At 40.7% G+C, this 21,120-nt stretch overlaps 1 protein-coding gene across 1 annotated transcript in view; it reads left to right on the top strand.

The window, feature by feature from the left end:
* Positions 1-21,120, top strand: part of GUCY1A2 (guanylate cyclase 1 soluble subunit alpha 2) — a 160,734-nt gene that overhangs the window by 1,773 nt on the left and 137,841 nt on the right. The window contains exons 2-3 of the mRNA XM_084507036.1: positions 14,039-14,100; positions 18,768-18,889. Coding sequence (XP_084363162.1) covers positions 14,039-14,100; positions 18,768-18,889 — 184 coding nt within the window. The remainder of the gene's footprint in view (positions 1-14,038; positions 14,101-18,767; positions 18,890-21,120) is intronic.

Here is a 21,120-nt window from a genome sequence, read left to right as displayed (position 1 = left end):
ATAACCTTAGTATTTGTATTTTTCTAGCTTTGACTGTTACCTCATGTAGGGAAATGCTATAAAAGACAACTACAGCTTTACAGCTTTGATGTGTTATTGAATTTGTTTGAAAAATAAACACATTCTGTGACTTGAGAGATGAGAAAAACTTTGATAGGTCTCACAGTCCTCTTTCCTTTGTGCTCTCAGAGAAATTTCATATAAGAATGCAAAAATTTCTTCCAACCTCGCCTTGATGTCCCAAACAATAGTTTCCACTGGCTTCCCTGAGAGATAATTATAACAGCCCATATTGCTGAAATCTGCATATTTTATTTTATTTTAATATGGGATTCATATGATACATATTGTTCAAAACCTTCCTTTATATCTTGGCATTGTAACTACTGCTTCATTCCCATCTTCCACATTTTGACATAAATTAACGTGATTCAAGTCAGAAAAGTCATGTTGGCACAGTGATGGTGTAAGAAAAGAATTGGTCCGCATTCTTTTGTTCTTGACTCTGAGAAATCACTTTTCGGGTGCTTTGCTATTTACGTGCATTTTTTCCCTTGTTGAGAATCTTTTCTGTGCTGCTGAATATCTGCCTTCTTGCAACAAGTTGAGTTACCATCTGTCTAACACTTCAAATCTGATTATTTTGTCGCATCTGCTAATATAAATCAGGAATAACTTCAATTACAAGTTAAAAAAATACTTTTCCTATAAAATTAGTGTCAAATGCGAGTCACTCACTATTTTTAAAATTAAAAGGCAAGTCTGAAGGGTGCAGTCACATATGTTCCTTCTGAATGAACAGCTTTAATTCTTTTCTATAGGTGTAGATATGTTTTTATTCCATAATTCTATAAAAATAGATCCCTGTTAATTATATAAGCATGTATGGATGCACATGCAAGTGTGTGTGAATATACATGCTATATGTATTGCCTGCAATGGTTTGATATGTTCACTTCCAGCATTAATGCTGCAGTAATCTGTCCCCATCCCAGTGCTGAGCACTTTCAAAGTTGAAGGATGCTACAGGTTCCTGATATTCATACTTAGCCTTAATTTTGTGCATTCCTTTGCTGATGGCTAGGACTGAGATACTGACTAAAATTTAATTTTTGTGTTTTCACCAAAAAAAATTCTCTGTGTGTTTAATACTGCAGAGGTGACGTTGTTTCAGTCTCAGTAGCAGGGAGCTGCTCGGGGATGCTCAGAATCTTGATCTGAGCAGGAGGAGCATCCAGGGGGTGAAGGAGCTGTACAGTAAGGAATGTCCATAGGACAGCATGGCAAGAGGGCTGTGCAAGAAGGCTGGATGTTATGAGGAGCAGTAGTGCAAAAGAGAATATGAAAATATTATCTTCTGTGCAATGTATTCATGAGCATGAGTACAAACATACTGTCAGTGGAAAGGCAGATTTTGTAGACTAAAATGCTGTAACAAAGTATTTGAGATATTTTATACTCAAATACAGTGAAAAAGAAGTTATTACATTCTGTATCACTTGCAATCTTGCTCTCAAATTTAGGTGAGCGTGACCGCACAACTATTACTTCTGGTGGAACAATGGGAAAAAAATTAAAAAGTGAAACCTTAGGTTTGCACGTTTCAATCCAGCCTCTTCTGCTTGCTCCTGGAGGACAGCTTCTAGCACTTTCCAGCACATGTGATCTTCCAACTTTTCTCTTAAATGCATTTTTAGAGATTTTCCTGACGTGGTTATTCTAGAGGATATAAGGGCCTGATCCTCAATCACCACAGGTTCGGTTTACATTCCTGTAGGTTCTTAAAGGTTTTCTGACATGCCTGGATGGCTGAAGGATGGATGCTGTTCATTTGGAACTTGCTTACCCCAAACACTCTCTTTTTTAATAGCCAGAAATAAGAGAATAGCAAGGTTCACCTCCCACCAAAGCAGCTGCATAATTCAGAGAAGAGAATCTGGTGGTGAGGAGGATGAGCAGAGCTCCATATATACCCTACTGCGGGTGTTTGTGAGTAGGGCTTGTAGGGGAAGGGCAAGCAGAGCAGTGTGGATGTGAGGAGGGAGGCAGCTTTTGGCAGCAGCTTCCCTGAGCAGGCGAGCTGTGCACATACCAAACAGTTATTGGAGCTGCTGCCCCGCGTCCCACCTGAAGGCCAGCTTCACCGGGCGAGCTGTGGCACTCAGCAGGAGGGCTGAGGCTCACTGGCCAGCCGGGTGCTGCAGCCCAAAGACTCAGGACAAGCAGCTGTGCCTGGCATAGGCTGTGCTTGGCACCTGGCTGGGAAGGTGATGTTTTGTGGGACCAAACACAGCCACTCAGCATGAGAAACCCCGGGTCCAGGTGTTGCACACACTCTGCTCTTGTGGCTCCTTTATCTCACGAGATCATGGCCAATGTGTATTGCTCCATGTTGGCTCTGCCCTCTCACAGCTTTTCATCCCTCTGATGTTCCCACAAAGCGGAGCCTGTAATTGTGTAGGCAGCTCCTACCCACCCTAACGGCAGTCAAACACCTAAATCATGCTCCTAGCTGGGCAGACATCCCTGCTGTCCTCCGTCCTCTGAACCTCCACCACTGAAGAATTTTAGCTTTTATACCTTGTCAGAGAAATATGAGCTAGATCCAGCAGCTTTCAAGACAAGTAGGTGCCCCTCTTACTGGGCTGCATTCGCACTTTTGGAGATAAATAATAAAATGCTAGGAACTCGGTAGGTACATTGATTTATGCCCTTGCTTTTAAGAAATCAGCTGCAATAAATAAATGTATGTCACAAGATTATTTAATGATATAGTTTTCTTTTAGTTCCAGCCTTATTGTTGTGTTCTATTTTAAAGGATGATTTTTACACCCACAGTGACATAAATTTTGATTAATTATAAATACAGACGATGATACTGTCTCCTGTTTATTCTCATCCTCAGTTTTTCTGCCTTTAAGGGCTCCGCTGTATGGGAATGGTATCCTGGCACCAGTGGACACAGTTTTATTCTTTAGAAATGCCTTTTATTATCATACTAAATTCTAGTTCCTTGCAGCAATTTTCACATTTGCTCCAGTTCTATCTTGACTTGTATCCAATACCAGGCTGAAAATAGAATCAAAATCAGAAAAAAAATACAATTTGTCACTGATTTGAAAAGTCAAATACTCTGCTCCTATCTGAGGGGCATGGACTACCCTGAAGGAGTGGAGAGTGATTGGGCATGCATTCAGAGGAGACTGTGTACCCCGAAGCGCTGTGCTGATCTTTCTGGAAAGAGAATTACAGTATGACACAGCATTAGACAGACTTACATTTCTGGTTGATTTTATTTTCTGAATGGCCTATGTAACATCTCTCTTGAACTGTAAACATTATTAAGTGGAAATCACTTCTGGTGTACTTTTCTGTTCATGAAGAATTATTCCTGATATCCTTTAAAGGCTCAGTTGAAGATACATTAAATTAAGAACATTTATTTTTTTCTCCTATTTAAATTAGGAAGCTGCTACTGGCTTATGCCAAATAGATTGAATTTAAGAATTGTCTTTTTTCCTTTTCCTGACAATGGGAGAAAAAAGAATGTAAAGACTATCATTTAGGTTAGTGTGCATGCTATTAATTCTGTCACTGCTGAAACTTCAAACTGTTTAATTGCAAATGAAACCTCCAGTGAGTGGAGGTGGGGGTTTTGGTGGAGAAGTGCAAATGTAGCAGCTCAAATCAAGCCCGGTTTCATCATAAGCCTCTACCAGTTACTCTTAAAGAATAACTACTCTTGCTGGGAGCAATAACAAGTTGTTGCCACTAGTACAAGAGGTAGTGTTGATTTTTACATGAAAGTTTGAAAAAAGATTGCACAAGTCTTCTGAGCTTGTTGTGACTCACATTAAGTCATCGGGTATACCTAAGCTTTACTGTTGTAAGAATAACTTCTGCCTAACTTTGTGAATGAAGTAGGATAATGCTAATGATATCCATATCAGCAGTGTGACTGGCTTATTCGCTTAATAGCCCGTGTTGGATGAGCTTTATGTGAGTAACATCCTTCTCAGGAAGATGGGTGCAAAGGAAAAAATGCCTTGAAAAAGGTGGAGAAAGGCACATCCAATGAGAAACTCAGTTTCTAATTTCAAGAAGCAAATAGGATTAATTTTTCAAAATACAAATAAAGTCAGACTTTCAACTTACCAGAGAGAAAAAAAACTCATACACGAGGCCACATGTGCAGCCTCTAGCTAGTCAATTTGCTATTTCATAGTGTGGAACAGAGCCGGGGAACATTCTGGGAAATGTTATTAATATTAGAATCATGATGGGTGTTGTTTGTTTGTCTTGTTTGGTGGCTAAACATCTCATGCATCTCATCTCAGCCTCAGCAAATAAAATATTTTTTTAAATTTATTTAGCTGTACCCAGAGGACTGCAGCCTTGTATTGACCTTGGTGAAATTTTGTTTAGGGTGACCTTGAATATTTCACATCTAGTACTTAGACTGTCCATAGTGATAGCTGCTTTCTTAATGTTTGTATAGTCCCAAGCTGAAATCTTGACTTTACAGAGCTTGGAAAAAAACACTTCTCTGAAAACATTCATATTTTGAAGGCATCTCTGCTGCCTGAAGCAGATACCATATCAATATATGCCCCTAAATTGCAGTATACAGTCATAGCTACATCAAAACAAGGGTGAATATCCATCATCCTCAACTACTTGAGCAAAGAAGTACCGCTTCACAGCAGCTCAGTGTAGTCCTGGTGAAACTTGGAAAGCCAACACAGAGACAAGCTCTCTCTTTCTAATTGTGCTAATGTTAAGGGCTGTTATATTATGCCATGAGGAAAAGAAATAGTTCTCATATCCAAATTTTTTCTAGACATGTCTGCTTGCAAACTTTAAAAAACAAGAAAATAAAAATGTGGTTCTTCCATACAGCTCAAAGCACCTTTGCAGCTGAGCATATGAAATTAGGTCCTGTTATGCTGAGGACAGTCAGTTTGTGCAGCAGAAGAAATTCCTTGAGAAGCACTGATGTGTAAAGCCTTTTATTTCCTACGTGTCTCCTAGCATAGCACCAATGATTTTATGTAGTAGATGTGAGTTGCTTTTAAAATCAAACAGGTTGCATTGGAGGTAGATTATCTATTATGCTCTCACTTAGTGAATGTATTCTTTCTGCAGCACAGAATGGATCTTCTATTCTTCCCAGACATGGCTGAAATTCAAAAGATGAACAAAGCGATCCCAGACGGTATTATAATGGATAGCACCCTGAGATATTTATCCCTCACTGTCGAGAAGTTAGACTAGATGAACTAATAGGCAATTTCCATCCATAATATCTGTGATGCTTCTAGTTGAAAGGCAGCTGGGGATGCAGGAGTTATAATTTCTAATTATTAATTATCTCTGTTTTATTTCTTTGGAGTGTTTGCATTGTTATTGCAATTAAATAGTATGAGGTAAAATTCTTGGTCTCAATGTTATTTATTAAATTAATGTGTTTTCTCTGATGCAAACAAGTACTTTGTTGCGAAGACTACCCCAGTTTGTACAAACTGAGGAGCAGAATGGTCTCAGGTTTAGATGCAAAGTGACCCCGAGCTCCAGTGCTGTACCTTTACCTCATCCCATCTGGATCACTGCGTGCTGCTGTAGTCATGCTGGTCCACAAGCAATCAGTGCTTTTATATAAATCACAAAATTCTGGAATCAGGAAGCTGGTTTTCATGAAGAAAAAATAAACTTCTAGCTTGCACAATTACAGAGAAGAAAAGTGTGTGTATCCTAATGGTTCAGAAGCTAGAGAGCAAAAAAAAATATATATTTTTTCCTGATTATCTAAAGCACTGTTAAACCCCCAAAGATGATTCTTTTAACATTCTCAAATAGTTCCTTATGCTGGGTCTCAGCTTCTCAATTTCTGATTTTTTTTTTTTTTTTTTCTATGCCTTTTCATTCCATTCTTCAGCTATTGGGAAGGGGGTGGGGAAGGTTCCTACCTGTACAGGATCTGTGAGGACCTGCTAGGGAGCCTGCCTCCTTTCTGCATCATCAATAAAAATTGTCAGATGCCAAAGGAACTCTTCTTTCATTTTTCAGTTCTGTTTTTCCCTAGTTGCAGCAATTTCAATACTTATCTCTGCATGCCTGACATTTGGGAAATGTTGATAAATGTTTGTCTTTAACTGGAGCCTTGGTTCTTTGTTTACTGCCTCTTTAACATCAATATTTGGGTGACCAGAAGAATAGGGAAAGAACAGCTTTCCACTGCTTTCATGATCCTGGGGTAAATACTGGAAAAAGAAAAACAACACACATACACAAAACCAACAACAAGAAACAAACGAACAAACAAACAACAACCAAGAAAACATACAAACAAAAAACCCAACAGATATAAAACTGGCTATTTTTCCATTTATTTCCTTCCAGATGGACCAGGTGCATACTTAATCATGTGTGCTTAGAACTCTGTAATCACCTATGCACAGAAACTTCACTAGAGCTGGTTTTGAAATATGAGAAAAGAAGTGTTTTTCATTAATGAGAGATGCCCAGCAGTGAAGCTGACAATTAAAATCTTACACATCTGCTGAGTTAGTGATTGAACATTACAAATTTGAAACACTTAAAGCTTTCAGCATCCAAGTGCTGATTTGGCTGAGGTCTGTGGTAACTTGTCTCTCCTGTATGTGATGCCTCTAGGAGGGACATTGCACCTCCCCATGGCAGAGGAGTCTAGAGGAGCCCCCTGACTTTACAGACTTCCCTGAAGAAATTCTGATAGAAGTGAAGTGGTTTCTAGCTGAGACTATTATGCTCTTCAGTGCAACTTTCATGTTTAAAATTTGTAGCACTCAAGTTCTTAAGAGCATGACTGTTAAACCACTTCTGAGGTTCAGCTAGGAGCCACTTAGCTTTCATCAGGGAAAATCTTTGAGGCCATGTTAGGATTAAGGAGAAACTGTGTGTTTGGCTGTTCTCTCAGCTCCCCATTCCATACAGTCCCTTTCTTCTCCGGTACTATCTGGTCATCATAAGGTGCAAAAAGAATGGGACAGAGAATATGAAATTGCATTTATGTAAATTTAAACTGAGTCATCTGGAATACTCTGCGCAGTACTGTCACTGCATGGTGGGGTTTGTCTGTCCTCACTTAAGCATTTAAAAGATGTGTCAGTCTAAAACAATCACTCAACATTCTATGTAGACAAAAGAAACAAGTATTTCCAAAGACTGAGTCTTGTATTAGTTGCCAACAGTAAGGTGAAATGAGTCACTTTGGGTACCTACAGTTGGGCAGCACTTTTGGGTACCTACAGTTGGCCATTTACTTCCAAAGGCATTGCAATCAAGTGAGAGACATTTCAGAGGCAACAGGCAATGGTTAGGCAATAGGCCAAAGTCTCTGTCCTCAGAGAAGAGATGAGAAAGCTTACATTTGATTGCCTTGGGAAAGACATTTATAGCAAGGGATGCATTAAAGTGGAAGTCTTTTCCGCTTTGTCTTCAGAACCTAAGGCAATTAAGTTGAAAAAAGAGAAAATTAATAAAAAAAGTTTTTTTTTTCTTTCTTTTTTTTTTCCAGACAATGTCTGTTTAAACTAGAATGCTTTTTCAAAGGAAGTTGTCTGAGTAAGAAAAATCAAATTGAGTATTTCAAGATCATTTAGACAAATATCTTCATAAACATTTTCCTCAGCTTGTCTTAAAAACACCTCTGAAGTTATTACTCTAGCTTCAGGTCTTGAACCAGTTTTGCAGTACTGTAGAACAGGGTGAGGTCAAGCGAGAAGGGCAGGTTTCCCTCCAAGGGCATCCTGCAAGGTGGGCACTGCAACAGAGCAGGCTGGTGGAGTCACAGCTATGACAGCTATGACATGGTGGGATGCCATGGCCAGAACCACTGCCTGCTGCTGTGTGACAGCATCCTGCTCTGGTTTCGCTGCTGAGTTGCCAGACAGAAGATCTGTAGGAAGTGGTGAGGGGGCTTTGTAGAGGTCCTGCAGAGCCAAGATCCTGAGCCCCATGTTGCAAGGAAAGGGGGACAACTAGAGAAAAAGCCTTGAGGGTCAAGGGTGGAAACTCCTGAGATGGGGGAGGCTGGAGGCTTATCACTTCTGGCAACACACTTAGGCACCCTTTTCCACCTGTGGTTCAGCAGTTATGGAGAAAATGCAGTGCCCTGGAAAGAGGTGGGAGAGATGACCTATTTGCCATGAGGCATCAGAGCCAATTGAGCTTCAACTGCTGGAGGCTCCAAGAAAAAGGAGAGTAGCAGTTATCAGAAACTGTCTCCTGAGGAGACAGAAGCATTCATCTGCCAGCCTGCCCTGCTGCCTCAGGAGGTTTGCTGCTTGCCAGGAGCTCAGACATGATGTTGCAAACAGGCTGCCAAGGCTTGTCTGGCCTTTGACTATGAACCCTGCTGCTCGTCCATGTGGGCACCAACAATGCAGCCAGGGGAGACCTTGAGGATATCAGAAGTGACTACATGGCTTTGAGGGCAAGGGCAAAGGCCTGGGGGTCCAGTTGGAGTCTCTTTAATCCTGATGATGAGGGGGAAGGGCTAAGGTTGTAGTGGACACATTTAGTGAGGCAGCCCCTGTAGCTGGTGTTGCTGGCAATGCTTTGATCTCTGTGGATGCACTCACTCTCTGAGGAGTAAAGACTACTGAGGAAGAAGGGATTTATCTGACAAAGTGGGGTGAGGATGTCTTTGACAACAGGCTTCCTTATCTTATCTTCAACCTATGTTTGTTTGCGAAGGGTCTACATTGTCTGAAGAGAAGGTGGGGAGGGGGGGGTGGGGGGAAGTGAAAAATATCTGGGGGACAACATGGCACAACAGGTTCTTGTGCTTACTTTGTGAAAGCAAGATGACCAGGGGCCCATTTTAAGGAACAAATAGGTGATACTGAACTTGGACCTCATGCGTTAGCACACACATCCTTGTGTGAGATGGCTTTCAGGACAGCAGTGCTGCAGGGAATGGACACAGGATGTTCATGGCAGACAGTCTGGGAAGGTGAGGAGCATGAGCAGTGCTCTGTGCAAAGGAGTCAACAAAATGTGCAGGCAGTAGTCTTTTGATGGGACAAGCTGGCCAAGAGTTTGTGGTCAGGAGCAGAGGACGGTTTAGCAGAGGTAGTGTGTTGATACGTCTACTATGCATTGGCTGGTCAAGAAGTGAAAGTAGAGGAAACCTTCAGACAGCTGAGACAGCTGGAGAAAGCCTCAAAATTGAGGGCCTTAGTACTCCTGGGGCACTTCAGCCAATCCAACATTACTGGAAAGGCAATAGAGGTGCAGGAGATCTTTGGAGCTGATGGGCGGGGGGGGGGGGGGGGCGGGGAGAAGGGGAAAGGAGGGAAAATACTCTGCTGGAGCTATTGTTCAAAAGCAAAGAAGAACTGGTTGAAGGCATAAAGGTTGATGGGAGCCTTGGCTACAGTGATTATGAGATGCTGGAGTTTAAAACAGAGAGAAGTGGGAAAGATGATTAAGTGGAATCACAGCCTCCTACTTCAGGAGAGCAGATTTTGGCTTGTTCAGAGATCTTGGCTGGATCCAACGGGCACCTGGCATGGAGGACAGAGGGACACAGGAAGTTGTTTTATCTTTGGGGACCCTTTTACACCCTCCTCAAAGCTCCAGAATGACTGATTATGGTATGCAGAAAGTCAAATAAGCATGGAAGGCCAGCATGGGTCAAGAGGTACCTCAGGACAGAGCTCAAATGCAAAAAAAAGATGTCTACAGAAGTTGGAAGCAGGGATTGGCTGTCCTAGAAGAGTACAGAGGCATTGCCTGAGCATGCAAGGATGGAGATAGGAAAGCCTCCCCATCATGGCAATCAGGGGAGGTAGCTGATGACTGGAAAAAGGCTAATACCACTTCCAGCACTTAGAAGGATAAGGAGGATCCAGGGAACTATGGACAAATCAGCCTAACCCTAGTCCTTGGGACAGTGAAGGAGCAAATCATTTTAGAAACCTTTTCTGAGAACAACAACAACAACAGCAACAAAGGACAAGATGGTGATTGGGACCAGCCAGACCAAATTTTAACCCTTTACACCATTTAAAACCCTTTATATGTTTTTATGCTCTTTAACAAGGATGAATTGTGCCTGACCAACCTGATTGACTTCTGTAATGAGATGACTGGCTCAATGGATGAGGGGATGTTGTTTACCTCGCCTCTGGAAAGGTCTTTGGCATGGTCTCCTATGGTGTCCTTAGAGACAAACTGGTGAGATATGGACTCCATAGTGGATGATAAGGTGGGTGGAAAATTGACAAGATCTTTGGGCTCAGTAGGTGGTGATCAGTGGCACAAAGTCAAATTATCAACCAACTACCTCTGCATTTTTTTCAGGGATTGATAATGGGGCCAGCAAAAGACTACCAGGATGGTTAAGCCATTGAGCTAGTGACATTTGAAGAGTGGCTGAGAAAGCTGCATTTTTTCAGCTTTTAAGAAGAGACATCCTTGAGCTGTATTGCAGTCTACAGATACCTGGTCAAGGGATGTAGTGAAGACAGAACTGGACTTTTCTCAGGGGTGCACAGTGGAAGTATGAGAGGCTGGAAAGATTGAAAATGGGAAGTTCCAGACCAATATTTAAGTTAAATACTGGGATGGGTTTGGATCTCCATTGCTGAAGGCACTTAAAACTCATCTGGAGAAGTATCTGAGCAACCAGTTCTAACAGATATGATTCTGAGCAGGACATTGAATAATGAGACTTTCAAAGGTTCCTTCAAATGTATATGAACCTGTGATTCTGTGATTTTTTATTTTATATTTTATATTTTATATTTTATATTTTATTATTTTATTTTATTTTATTTTATTTTATTTTATTTTATTTTATTTTATTTTATTTTATTTTATTTTATTTTATTTTATTTTACCGTTTCTTTTGATATATTAGGGTTAGCCGTGGCTTGCTATCTGGATTCAGAGTTATTTCAGGGAAGTCCTATAGCATCTGCTATGCAAAAGATCAGTCATCATCTACAGTGGTTCCCTCTACTTTATCATTCTAGATGGAGCTTGGACATGATCTGGTATGGCAATTTTTGGATTAATTTACACGTAAAAATAGCAGTACTGGCATGTCTAAATTTGAATTGCCCTTAGAAACCTGAACTGATGTAACTGTTTTGCAATGCAAACAAAATAGTAATAAATCATTCTAATCAAAATAAATTATTAAAAATTACTGGTTTAGGTAATTATTGTTATTTTACATATATATATATTTTTTCATTTTAATTGGTCTTAAAGCTTTAAAACCTTAGTACATAAGGTCCACTGGGTACCTGTATGGCACAGACTTGCATTGATTGCAGTGGAGGACGTGCATTATTATACGTCTTTTATCTCCCCTAACAGCAGAAGCTATGCTTCTTTGAGAGATGATGTGTGTTATGCTACTAGAAGGCTTAGTTATTTTGTCTTCATCAAGTCCTGCTGTTGGATGCAGAAAAGAGATAGAAATGTTTTCCTACCCACTCCCTCTCTCATAGGCAATGTATAGTCAGTAGTGAAAGAAGTAGAACACCAAACTGCCTATGTAGGCAGCTGTAAGCAGGTGTCACTTTTCTCCTCTCCCTTTATTTAGTCATGGCAAGATGGTCATAGTGACAGAATTACAACTATAGCAAAGGTACATTCACCAATGATTACAATAAACTGGGAAGTTGAACACAGTGGCTTTTTAACCATGTACAGTGACATGCCATTCTTGTCAGAAATGGAGAAAAACTGTGAGTCAGGCTGGTTTTCATATTAACTATGGGTATATTGCACAGAGCTCTGTTTATGACCAGTGTTTTAATCTGAAATCCTACTTTTTGCTTTAATTTATAATATTTGTAGATTGTAAATTAATTTCTAATATTTGGAAGGATGTGCCAGTAGAAAGGTATATGAGTGTATGGGATTGTATAAAGTTCTCTAACAATAGTTAAGCAGATGATTTAGCTTAGCGAGGAGAGTTAGTAGTACTTGAGCTATTCTTATTTCATTCAGCACTGTGGGGGAAGGGAGGTGATTGATGAAATCAAGCTCAGAACTTGGAGGTTGCTTATATGGTCTAATCTTGAGGTATTCAAAAGGGTTTTTCCCTGGATAAAAAGTGCAACATCTGTGTGTCAAGAATGAGAAGGGGAAAGACAATCCCCAGAGGATTGCTGAAGTGTCATCAAGCTGCAAAAGTTCTTGAGAACAGAAAAAGTCTGTTTTTCTTCCTCTTCACTATGGAACCAAGCATTGCTGCCTTTCATATGCTTGCTGTAAAAGTACTTTGGGGGATCCAGAAAGGAGATCTAATTTAACAATGAAAAATTTCCAGCGTTCCATGTTTCATGTCAAAGTAGGTCCTGGTGGAGTACTTAAGTTCTGTGTGTAGAAGTGGGACTGAGGGAAATGCAGTATGGAAATAGGAGATGGCAGCTGTCTAGACCTGCTTATTTAAAGCCATTTTACTTTGCCTGGTTGCTAGAGTGGGAAAATATATATTTTCTATATGTGAAGAATGGATTTTTGTGCCTACTGAGTACAGGAAAGCTTTTGAGTTTCTGTGAGAACATGCCGTGAAATAAGTTCGTAGTCCATAAGGTCTAAGGACTTCAACTGCTCCCATACAACTAAGGAGAGATGAATTTTTGGTATGTGGTGGTTTCATTCGTATGACACTTCCACTGTGTTTTGCAAAAGAGCGTATAACTTTTAATGCCCTTTAGCACAGGAAACCTAGCTCCTGCAGAGATGTGAAGTAATTATCTGATGAAGTACTATCAAAAAAAAACACAAAAAACAAACAAACCCACAAAAACTATTTCAAGGTTGACATGTATTTTGAGCTTATTTTTGCAAATGCATACATTTCTACACATTTAAATTCAAAAGGGAAGACAAGTTCATATAATATGGTTTAAATTTTTTATTTTTTTTACAGTTGCACAAACCTAGTATAGTCTTTTGCATTCCTGCCATCATCAAAGCAAATACCTCTTTCTGCAAACTCACGAACAACGTTAGGAAGAATGGTCAGGTCTTGAAGTGCTGGATCTGCACAGCAGACAGCAAAATCTGAGACTTTCAAAGTTGATGTTAGTTCAAACGAAATCACTTTAACTTATTTATTTATTTATTTATTTATTTATTTATTTATTTTCAAGAATGAAAGAGCTCAAATTTCCGAACAAACAGGTTTCTAAAATAGACCTGTTTCCAAAGAGAATGACTTGGATTTTACATTTGCTTGATTTACCCAAAGATTTTTTGTGTATTAATTCAAAATAATAGGAACAGCAGCACTGGCAGTAGCAGCAGTATTAGTAGTAGTATCAGTAGTAGTAAGGAAGATAAACACATATATAAACATATGTATTTTGGTGAATACTGTAGTGGTATTAATAATGAAAATAAACACAGATATGCACATACATTGCTTGGTGAACACCTGTTATAGTGGAACAGTATATAAATGCTTGAAGCATGTCATGATTTTCTTTTGATAAACTTGAGCTTCCTGATGATTTAAAAGATAACTTGGGAGTTACAACTTGTCAGGAAAGCAAGCCAAAATAAATTATGTCTTTATAATCTTCTTTAATGCAAAATGCTCTAGTGAGCATACAAAGTTTAAAAACCCAAATGGCTTTTCTTGGATATACTTTCACAACAAAATAATAGCATTTTCTTGCAGATTATTTTAAATTAATTATTTTAAAGTAATGAGATAATTGGTAGGTGATAGTTTGGGAGAGCTATTTGTGAAGTGGTTTCTTTGTTATGCACAAATAGTCTTGTTAGCAGTATAAATTATATGTCTCACTGTAAAATTAAATGGTGAAGTAAGATACAAGGAATGAATAATATTTCCTATCTATTGCTATTGCCATGATTGGCACCTGACAGGTAGATGATTTTAAGGAGTAAAACTGGGGAAAAATAGTGTATTGGAAGATTTGTTAATTAAACTATGCTATACTTCCATAATCTTACTTTTTTTTTTTTTTTTTTTTTTTTTTTTCTTCATTTTATTCTTCCATAGCCTCAGACTATTCGGCAAACTCTTCAAAGGACACTGCAGTATTTTGAGCATCAAGTTATTGGGTAAGTGTTAATGTGAGGTAGTGAAAGTTGCATGGAGTATTTTCCCTTATGCTTTCAAAGCTATGGCCTTGACTGACAAGCTTTTTAATTTTTATCACAAATTCTTAGGGAAGCTCTGCAGTAGCAGTACACATTAGAGATGTTAGTGATAAACTGCTGTTCAGTTCTGCTTTCATTCAATTCCATCACAGCATGACTGCTCCTCTAACAGTGACATTTCCTATATAAGGAGAATTAAGGAATCTTTTTATAAAAGTATAGGATCTACTCCAATTTGCTTTTCGTAGAACCACATGAAATTTCTGGAAAATGTATTTATGCTATGACCTGAGGCCCCAGTCTTGCAAAGTCCTACATTATTTCTTATTATATACACTGGCATGGTTGCATACCATACTTGCAGTTTTTTTGCAGAAGCAGGGCAGAAAACCACCTCCTAAGAGTTTAGTAAGAAAATTAAGAGTTGACTGAGGAGTAAAAGGGAAGTGATAGCAATTATCATCATGAAAACCTGAGACGTTTTCCCAGTGATTAAAATAATCTCCTTTCAAGCTTTTTCTTACCTGCACAAGTATTTTATTGTCACAGACAGCTCACGTTTCTAACAGAGTCAGAATACAATGGCTGCATGTCTATAGCCCTTAAATGGTGGTGCCATGTGACAAATGAATAATGCTGTCCTCTGAATTTAATTACACAGATGTAAGGGAATTTTTTTTTTTTTTTCAGGCTGCGCTCAGGGTCTTTTCAGAATTTATGACATTGTTTTGAAGCTCAGTACACTGGAGGAAATTGTCCTTGCATGTTTCTCAATGTTTGGTTAAAATTCAAAGGGTGCCTTAGCTTGGTAGATGTCATTTGCAATGTTTGCAGATTTGGCTGGCACCTGAGGGCAGTGAGGGAGCCAGTCTTGGCAGATAATTATGATACCAACCAGAGAACAGGCAAAGGGAGAAGCCTTTTGTCTGCTACTTTGTTCAGATGCTAAAAGCATTGGTTGAATTCTCATGTTAAAAGACTTCAGTGGGTGAAACAGTGCCTTGCAAAAGGCATGTGTGCAAAAACAATGCAGCTTCTAATTTATGGCCACATGTGGTTTACATATCCTTACTTTAATGGGCAAAGTTTAAAAATGGGACACTCCGGAAACCTGTAATTCCCGTAACTTCTGGCACACTTTGACTCAAGTTTTTGAATGCCAATGTAAATTTAGTCAGTGAAAAAACTGAAAACTCAGTCAGTGAAAGTCAAAATTGTCTCTAGATGTCGTATATTTGTCCTGTCTGGAGATCTATACTGCTGATACGTACTGTGGTGGGCTAACTTTCGGCAGCTGCAGGCCTCACCCTGCTGCTGTCTAACTCTCTCTCCTCAAAAGGACAGTTGGGAGAAATAAGATCAAAAAAGCTTCTGGGTTAAAATAAAGTCAGAAAAATTCTTTACTATTTACTGTCACGGGCCAAACAGACTCATCTTGGGGGAAATTAATTTAATTTGTTGCAAGTAAAAATAGAGTAGGATGGTGAGAAACAAAGACAAAACTAAAACACCTTTCACCCTGTCCCTCTTTCACAGGCTCAACTTCACTCCTTCATCCCCAGCTCCTTTTCCTCCTCCCTCCATGTGGTGGTGGGGAATGGGGGTTGCTGTCAAGCAACAATAGTACCTCTCAGCTGCTTCTTTTTCCACACACTTCTGCTCTGCTCCACCATGAGCTGTCCATGGCTGCAGTTTGTTCAGGGCATATCTGTGCCAGCGTGGGGTCCTCCCCTGGCTACAGGGTATGCAGCTACACACCATTGCTGGTGCCTGGAGCACCTCCTTCCTCTTTTTCTTTGCCGGCCATGCTGCTCATGCAGTTCTTTCTTGGACATTTTTGCCTCATCCCTCACGCTTCCTTTTTTTTTTTTTTTTTTTTTTTTTTTCCCTCCCTTTCTTAAATGTGTGTTCAGAGGCACCATCGGCATTGCTGCTGTGTCGAGCCATGCCCTGCATTATGGCCACTGAGGCTGGCTGGGACTAGGTGGAACCAGCTGGAACCAGTTGGAATCACCTGGAACCATCTGAGACTGGCTAGAACTGGCTGGAACTGTCTGGGACTAGCACAGGGCAACCCCAGCCTCTCCTCACAGAGGCCCCTGCAGCCCCATTGCCAGGGCTTGGCAATTATGCATAACATAGCATAAATTTTGTATTCATCTTCATGTGTACCATAAAGATGATCCAGGGATTGGAGCACCTCACCTATGAAGACAGGCTGAAGGAGTTAGGGTTATTCATCCTGAAGAGAAGACTCTGGGGAGACCTTATAGCAATTTTCCAATACCCAAAGAGGGCCTACAGGAAAGCTGAGAAGGGGCTCTTTGTCAGGGAGTGTAGTCATAGAATCATAGAATCATAGAATATCCTGAGTTGGAAGGGACCCTTAAGGATCATCAAGTCCAACTCTTGACACCGCACAGGTCTACCCAAAAGCTCAGACCATGTGACTAAGTGCACAGTCCAATCTCTTCTTAAATTCAGATAGGCTCGGTGCAGTGACCACTTCCCTGGGGAGCCTGTTCCAGTGTGCAACCACCCTCTCTGTGAAGAACCCCCTCCTGATGTCAAGCCTAAATTTCCCCTGCCTCAGCTTAACCCTGTTCCCGCGGGTCCTGTCACTGGTGTTAATGGAGAAAAGGTCTCCTGCCTCTCGACACCCCCTTACGAGGAAGTTGTAGACTGTGATGAGGTCTCCCCTCAGCCTCCTCTTCTCCAGGCTGAACAGGCCCAGTGACCTCAGCCGTTCCTCGTACGTCTTCCCCTCCAGGCCTTTCACCATCTTCGTAGCCCTCCTCTGGACACTCTCCAACAGTTTCATGTCCTTTTTATACTGTGGTGCCCAGAACTGCACACAGTACTTGAGGTGAGGCCGCACCAGCGCAGAGTAGAGCAGGACAATCACCTCCCTTGACCTACTAGCGATGCCGTGCTTGATGCACCCCAGGACACGGTTGGCCCTCCTGGCTGCCAGGGCACACTGCTGGCTCATATTCAACTTGCTGTCTACCACGACCCCCAGATCCCTCTCTTCTAGGCTGCTCTCCAGTCCTACTCCTAGTAGTGATAGAACAAAGTCAAATGGTTGTAAACTGAAAAAGGGTAGTTTTAGATTAGACATTAGGAGGAAGTTCTTCACTCAGAGGGTGCTGAGGCTGTGGCACAGGCTGCCCATAGAAGCTGTGGATGCCCCATTACTGGTGGTGTTCAAGGCCGTGTTGGAAGGGGCTTTGGGCAACAACCTGGTCTGGTGGGAGGTATCCCTGCCCATGGCAGGGGGCTGGAATTAAATGATCTTTAAGGTCTCTTCCAACCCAAGCCATTCTATGATTCTACAAAATGTTCATTAAATCTCCTATCTCGGTCAAGAGCAGATGTGAGGTATGGTTGTGGTACCATTCCAGGAAGCCTGTGGTATTTATTGGCTGTGGAGGCCTGGCCACCAGGCTTGGTTCTGGCTTTGGGCTATGACTTTGAGCTCAGGCAGTGGGTCAGGATGTGGTATCCCTCTGAAGCAGGATAAAGTTTTTTTTTTTTCTGCAACATGGCCTGGTGTCACCAAGGGCCACTGAGTGGTGAGTGGTCACTGCATTGTGGACCAGCAACCTTTAACCTTGCTCCAGATGGAAAACCAGTTTGTTGTTGGAGTAACCAGATGTACAGTCTGAATCCTTTCCAGCCTTTTCCATGGGTGCTGGCAAAACAGGCACTTGTTTTTTTCAGAAGTTAGTCAGATGAGGAGTCCAGTCCTTAAAACTGCTATTCATGATTTATGAAGTATAAACAAAGTATGAAAGCATAACAAAACCGTTAATAAAATACTCATTAAAAATCTTTGTGCATTGAGCTAAATCAATTACATATTTTGCCAAGTGCATTATCATTCTGTTGTAACACTTTCTTTACTTGCATTTCCTCCTCCATCCTCATTATCACCTGCATAAAGCTTAGTATTAAGCTTTAGTCTGAGGTTCTGTTCTGTTTCTGTTGAATTAAGGAAAACCAATGCGGCAAGGCTAAATCAAATAGAATAATTTAGATGTCAGCTGCTTTCTTGTTAGTCTGAGCACAACTCTGTACCTTTCAGCACAGGTGGGATTTTTTTTTTTTAATTTTTCTTTAACAAGCTATAACACAAGTTTCATCTCTTCAGCAGATAATCCACAGAGAAAGCTAGGTTTTATACTTGCAGTGCTAACATAATGTGGCATTGAAGATTTCTTCTTATTAGATACTCTCCATTGCCTCATAAACATTCTACTTGGAGTTTACTGTAAAACTTTGTTACAGGATCCAAGTGGGAATGAAGTATGACAAATACGCCTGATACCCTTCCCTCATGCCTGAATCCTTTGATACTGTTTTTTTGTTTGTTTTGTTTTTGTTTTGTTTTGTTTTAAATGCATTTATTCTCATTGCAGATAATGTACCAGATTCTAGTATAATGCTACTAATGTAGCCCAAGCTACTAATGTGTCATCTGTGTGGGAATATATATGAAGGGGGTGATGGAGGGGGAAAGAAGGAAGAGACAAGGGGGTCTATTATCTACTACCATTTCTGAAAGGTATTTGTCTATCTTGCGTTTGTATAAGGAGATGCCATAACTTCTTTATTTTTTACTGTAGTTACAGGGATGCAGAGAAGAATTTTCACAATATATCAAACAGATGCTCCTATACAGATTGCTCTGGCAATGAAGAAGCTGAAGATGTCTCAGGAATTCTCCAGTGTACAGCTAATGTACTTGGTATGTATTTTTTCAAGGGAATTTGTTACCTTCAGCTGAAAGGCATACTGACCATCTTATTACCAGCAGTGAAACAAGGCATTTTAGTTCTAACAAAGGAAATTTAGGATGTAGGCAGCTACATATCAGTGTACTGATATCTCGTGTCTCCTTTTCAACTCATATTTTCTACATTTGAGTAGAATGATTTTTCAGTGGAGGTGCATTCAGTAGGGATACATCAACTCAGGTTGATGTCAGTGGTTAGGGAGGTTTCACAGGGTTTGAGCTGAAGTGAATTTGCATCTGTCCAGGTCTGGGTCTTGGAATTATTTCAAAAAGTGTTTTAAGATTCTACAGAACAACAGATGCTCTTAGGGTCTATGGACCTGATGCGTAGAGGTCCTGAGAAACACAGAGCAGGATGACATGAAATATTTTGGAAACTGACATTCACACTAAAGAATGCTTGCTGCAAGAAACTTTTAGAAATGTTGCATGTCAAGATGGTGTCATCCATCACTGAAATGCAACTGTCTTACTAGGATGCACCAACAATACACAGCAAACTCCTGAAAATTACCTGGCGAGCTTGAGCTTCTCTCTGTAGTGTCACTGGAAGCCACCTGTTTTGTGCTGATAGCTCCAGTCAGGTGTCAAGGCTTCATTTAGCAGTTCTGGTGAGCTGTATACAGGAGCTAATAAAACAAGTACTTGTGCTTTCAAATTGTGGTGTCAAAACTAAATGGCTGGCTATTTGCATCCACTTATTATATATCCATATAACTCTTCTTCACTAGTTGTTACTAAGTTTTACTAGTTTTCAGTCAGACCTGTGTTGCTGATGCAAATCTACCAAGAAAGACACACACACACACAAAAGATGAAAAAGATGCAGAGCTCAACACTGAGAATGTAAATTTTGATTGTATTGGGGTTGTTTTAACTGTTTCAGTTCTATGAAACTGATCATGTTCCTTGTTTTAGAGTAAACTTTACAGCTCAAGCTTTAACCATTAGGCATTTATCTATATTTTACAGGGATCTGTAAGGAGGAAAACTAGAAACTGCTTTTAAAGTTAATAGTTTGAAAGCAGAATTTCCTGATCTATTTGTGATAGTCATTTGCAGAGTAGAAAAGGTGATATTACACAGCGCTACTTCCAGGACTGCACCAATCGACAATAAAATTTTCATTATGTTTTAAGACATGAAGTGGTCTTATATATGAATTATACACAATCATGCCATCTTCTAGCAATAAAGTAACACCAGTGGTCATGTTGTTGGTTGATGTGAGTTTATCAGCATTATGTGTGTTTGGGCTCAGTCTGGAGGTCAAGTAACTTACCCACTTGCAGCTCAGTGGCTGAGCTGTTGTAGCTGTCTGTGCCCACTGCTGTCTAGTGTCATTTATCATCCACTACTTTCATGGGAGTCTGAAATTGAGAGTTCTTGATGTTCTTTCTCTGCAAACAAGGTCCTGGGGGTCCTGATGGGCAGCAAGTGAGTCCTGATAGTAAGTTCAGCAGTGAGTTCTAACAGCAATGATGGCCAGTGGCAGCCTAGACTGCGTGAACAGGGGCAAAGATAGAGATTGAGATGAGTGCTTGCCCCCCTCTACTCAGAACATGTTAGACCACATCTGCATTACAAAATCCAAACCGGGAGCCCATAAATATGGATAAATTAATAAACTGAGGGAGATGAGTTGAGGCCCTTGAGATGGTGAAACATGGAGCACTTACCCTGTGAGAAGAGGCTGTGGGAGCTGGGCTTGATCAGCCTGGAGCAGAGATGGTGTTTGAAACCTCTGGAGCCTACAAGGTTGTGGGGGAAACAGCCAGGGTCTTCACAGTGGTGCAGAGAGTGAGAGACAGTGGCCTAAATTAAAACAGGAGATGGTCAGACTGAGTATTCTTCCCCATGAGGACAATCGTAGAGCTTAGGGATATGGTTTAGTGGAGGGCTGTTAGCGTTAGGTTGGAGGTTGGACTCGATGACCTTGAGGTCTCTTCCAACCTAGAAAATTCTGTGATTCTGTGAATCAGGGAGTGGCACAGGTTGCTCAGAGAGGTTGTGCAGTCTTTGCCCTTGGTGTTTTTTAACCACAACTGGGTGAAGTCCTGAGCAACCTGGTCTGAATGACTTGGCAACCTCTGGGATCTCTCCCAGCTTGAAAACTCTGATTCTGGCCCAGCACACAGCTAACAGGAAGCAGCGGGTGATACTGTGATGACATTTTTGCTAGT

Source organism: Aythya ferina (genome assembly GCF_964211825.1).
Source record: "Aythya ferina genome assembly, chromosome: 1".
Lineage (NCBI taxonomy): Eukaryota > Metazoa > Chordata > Aves > Anseriformes > Anatidae > Aythya > Aythya ferina.
This window is presented reverse-complemented; position numbering and strand designations above follow the sequence as displayed.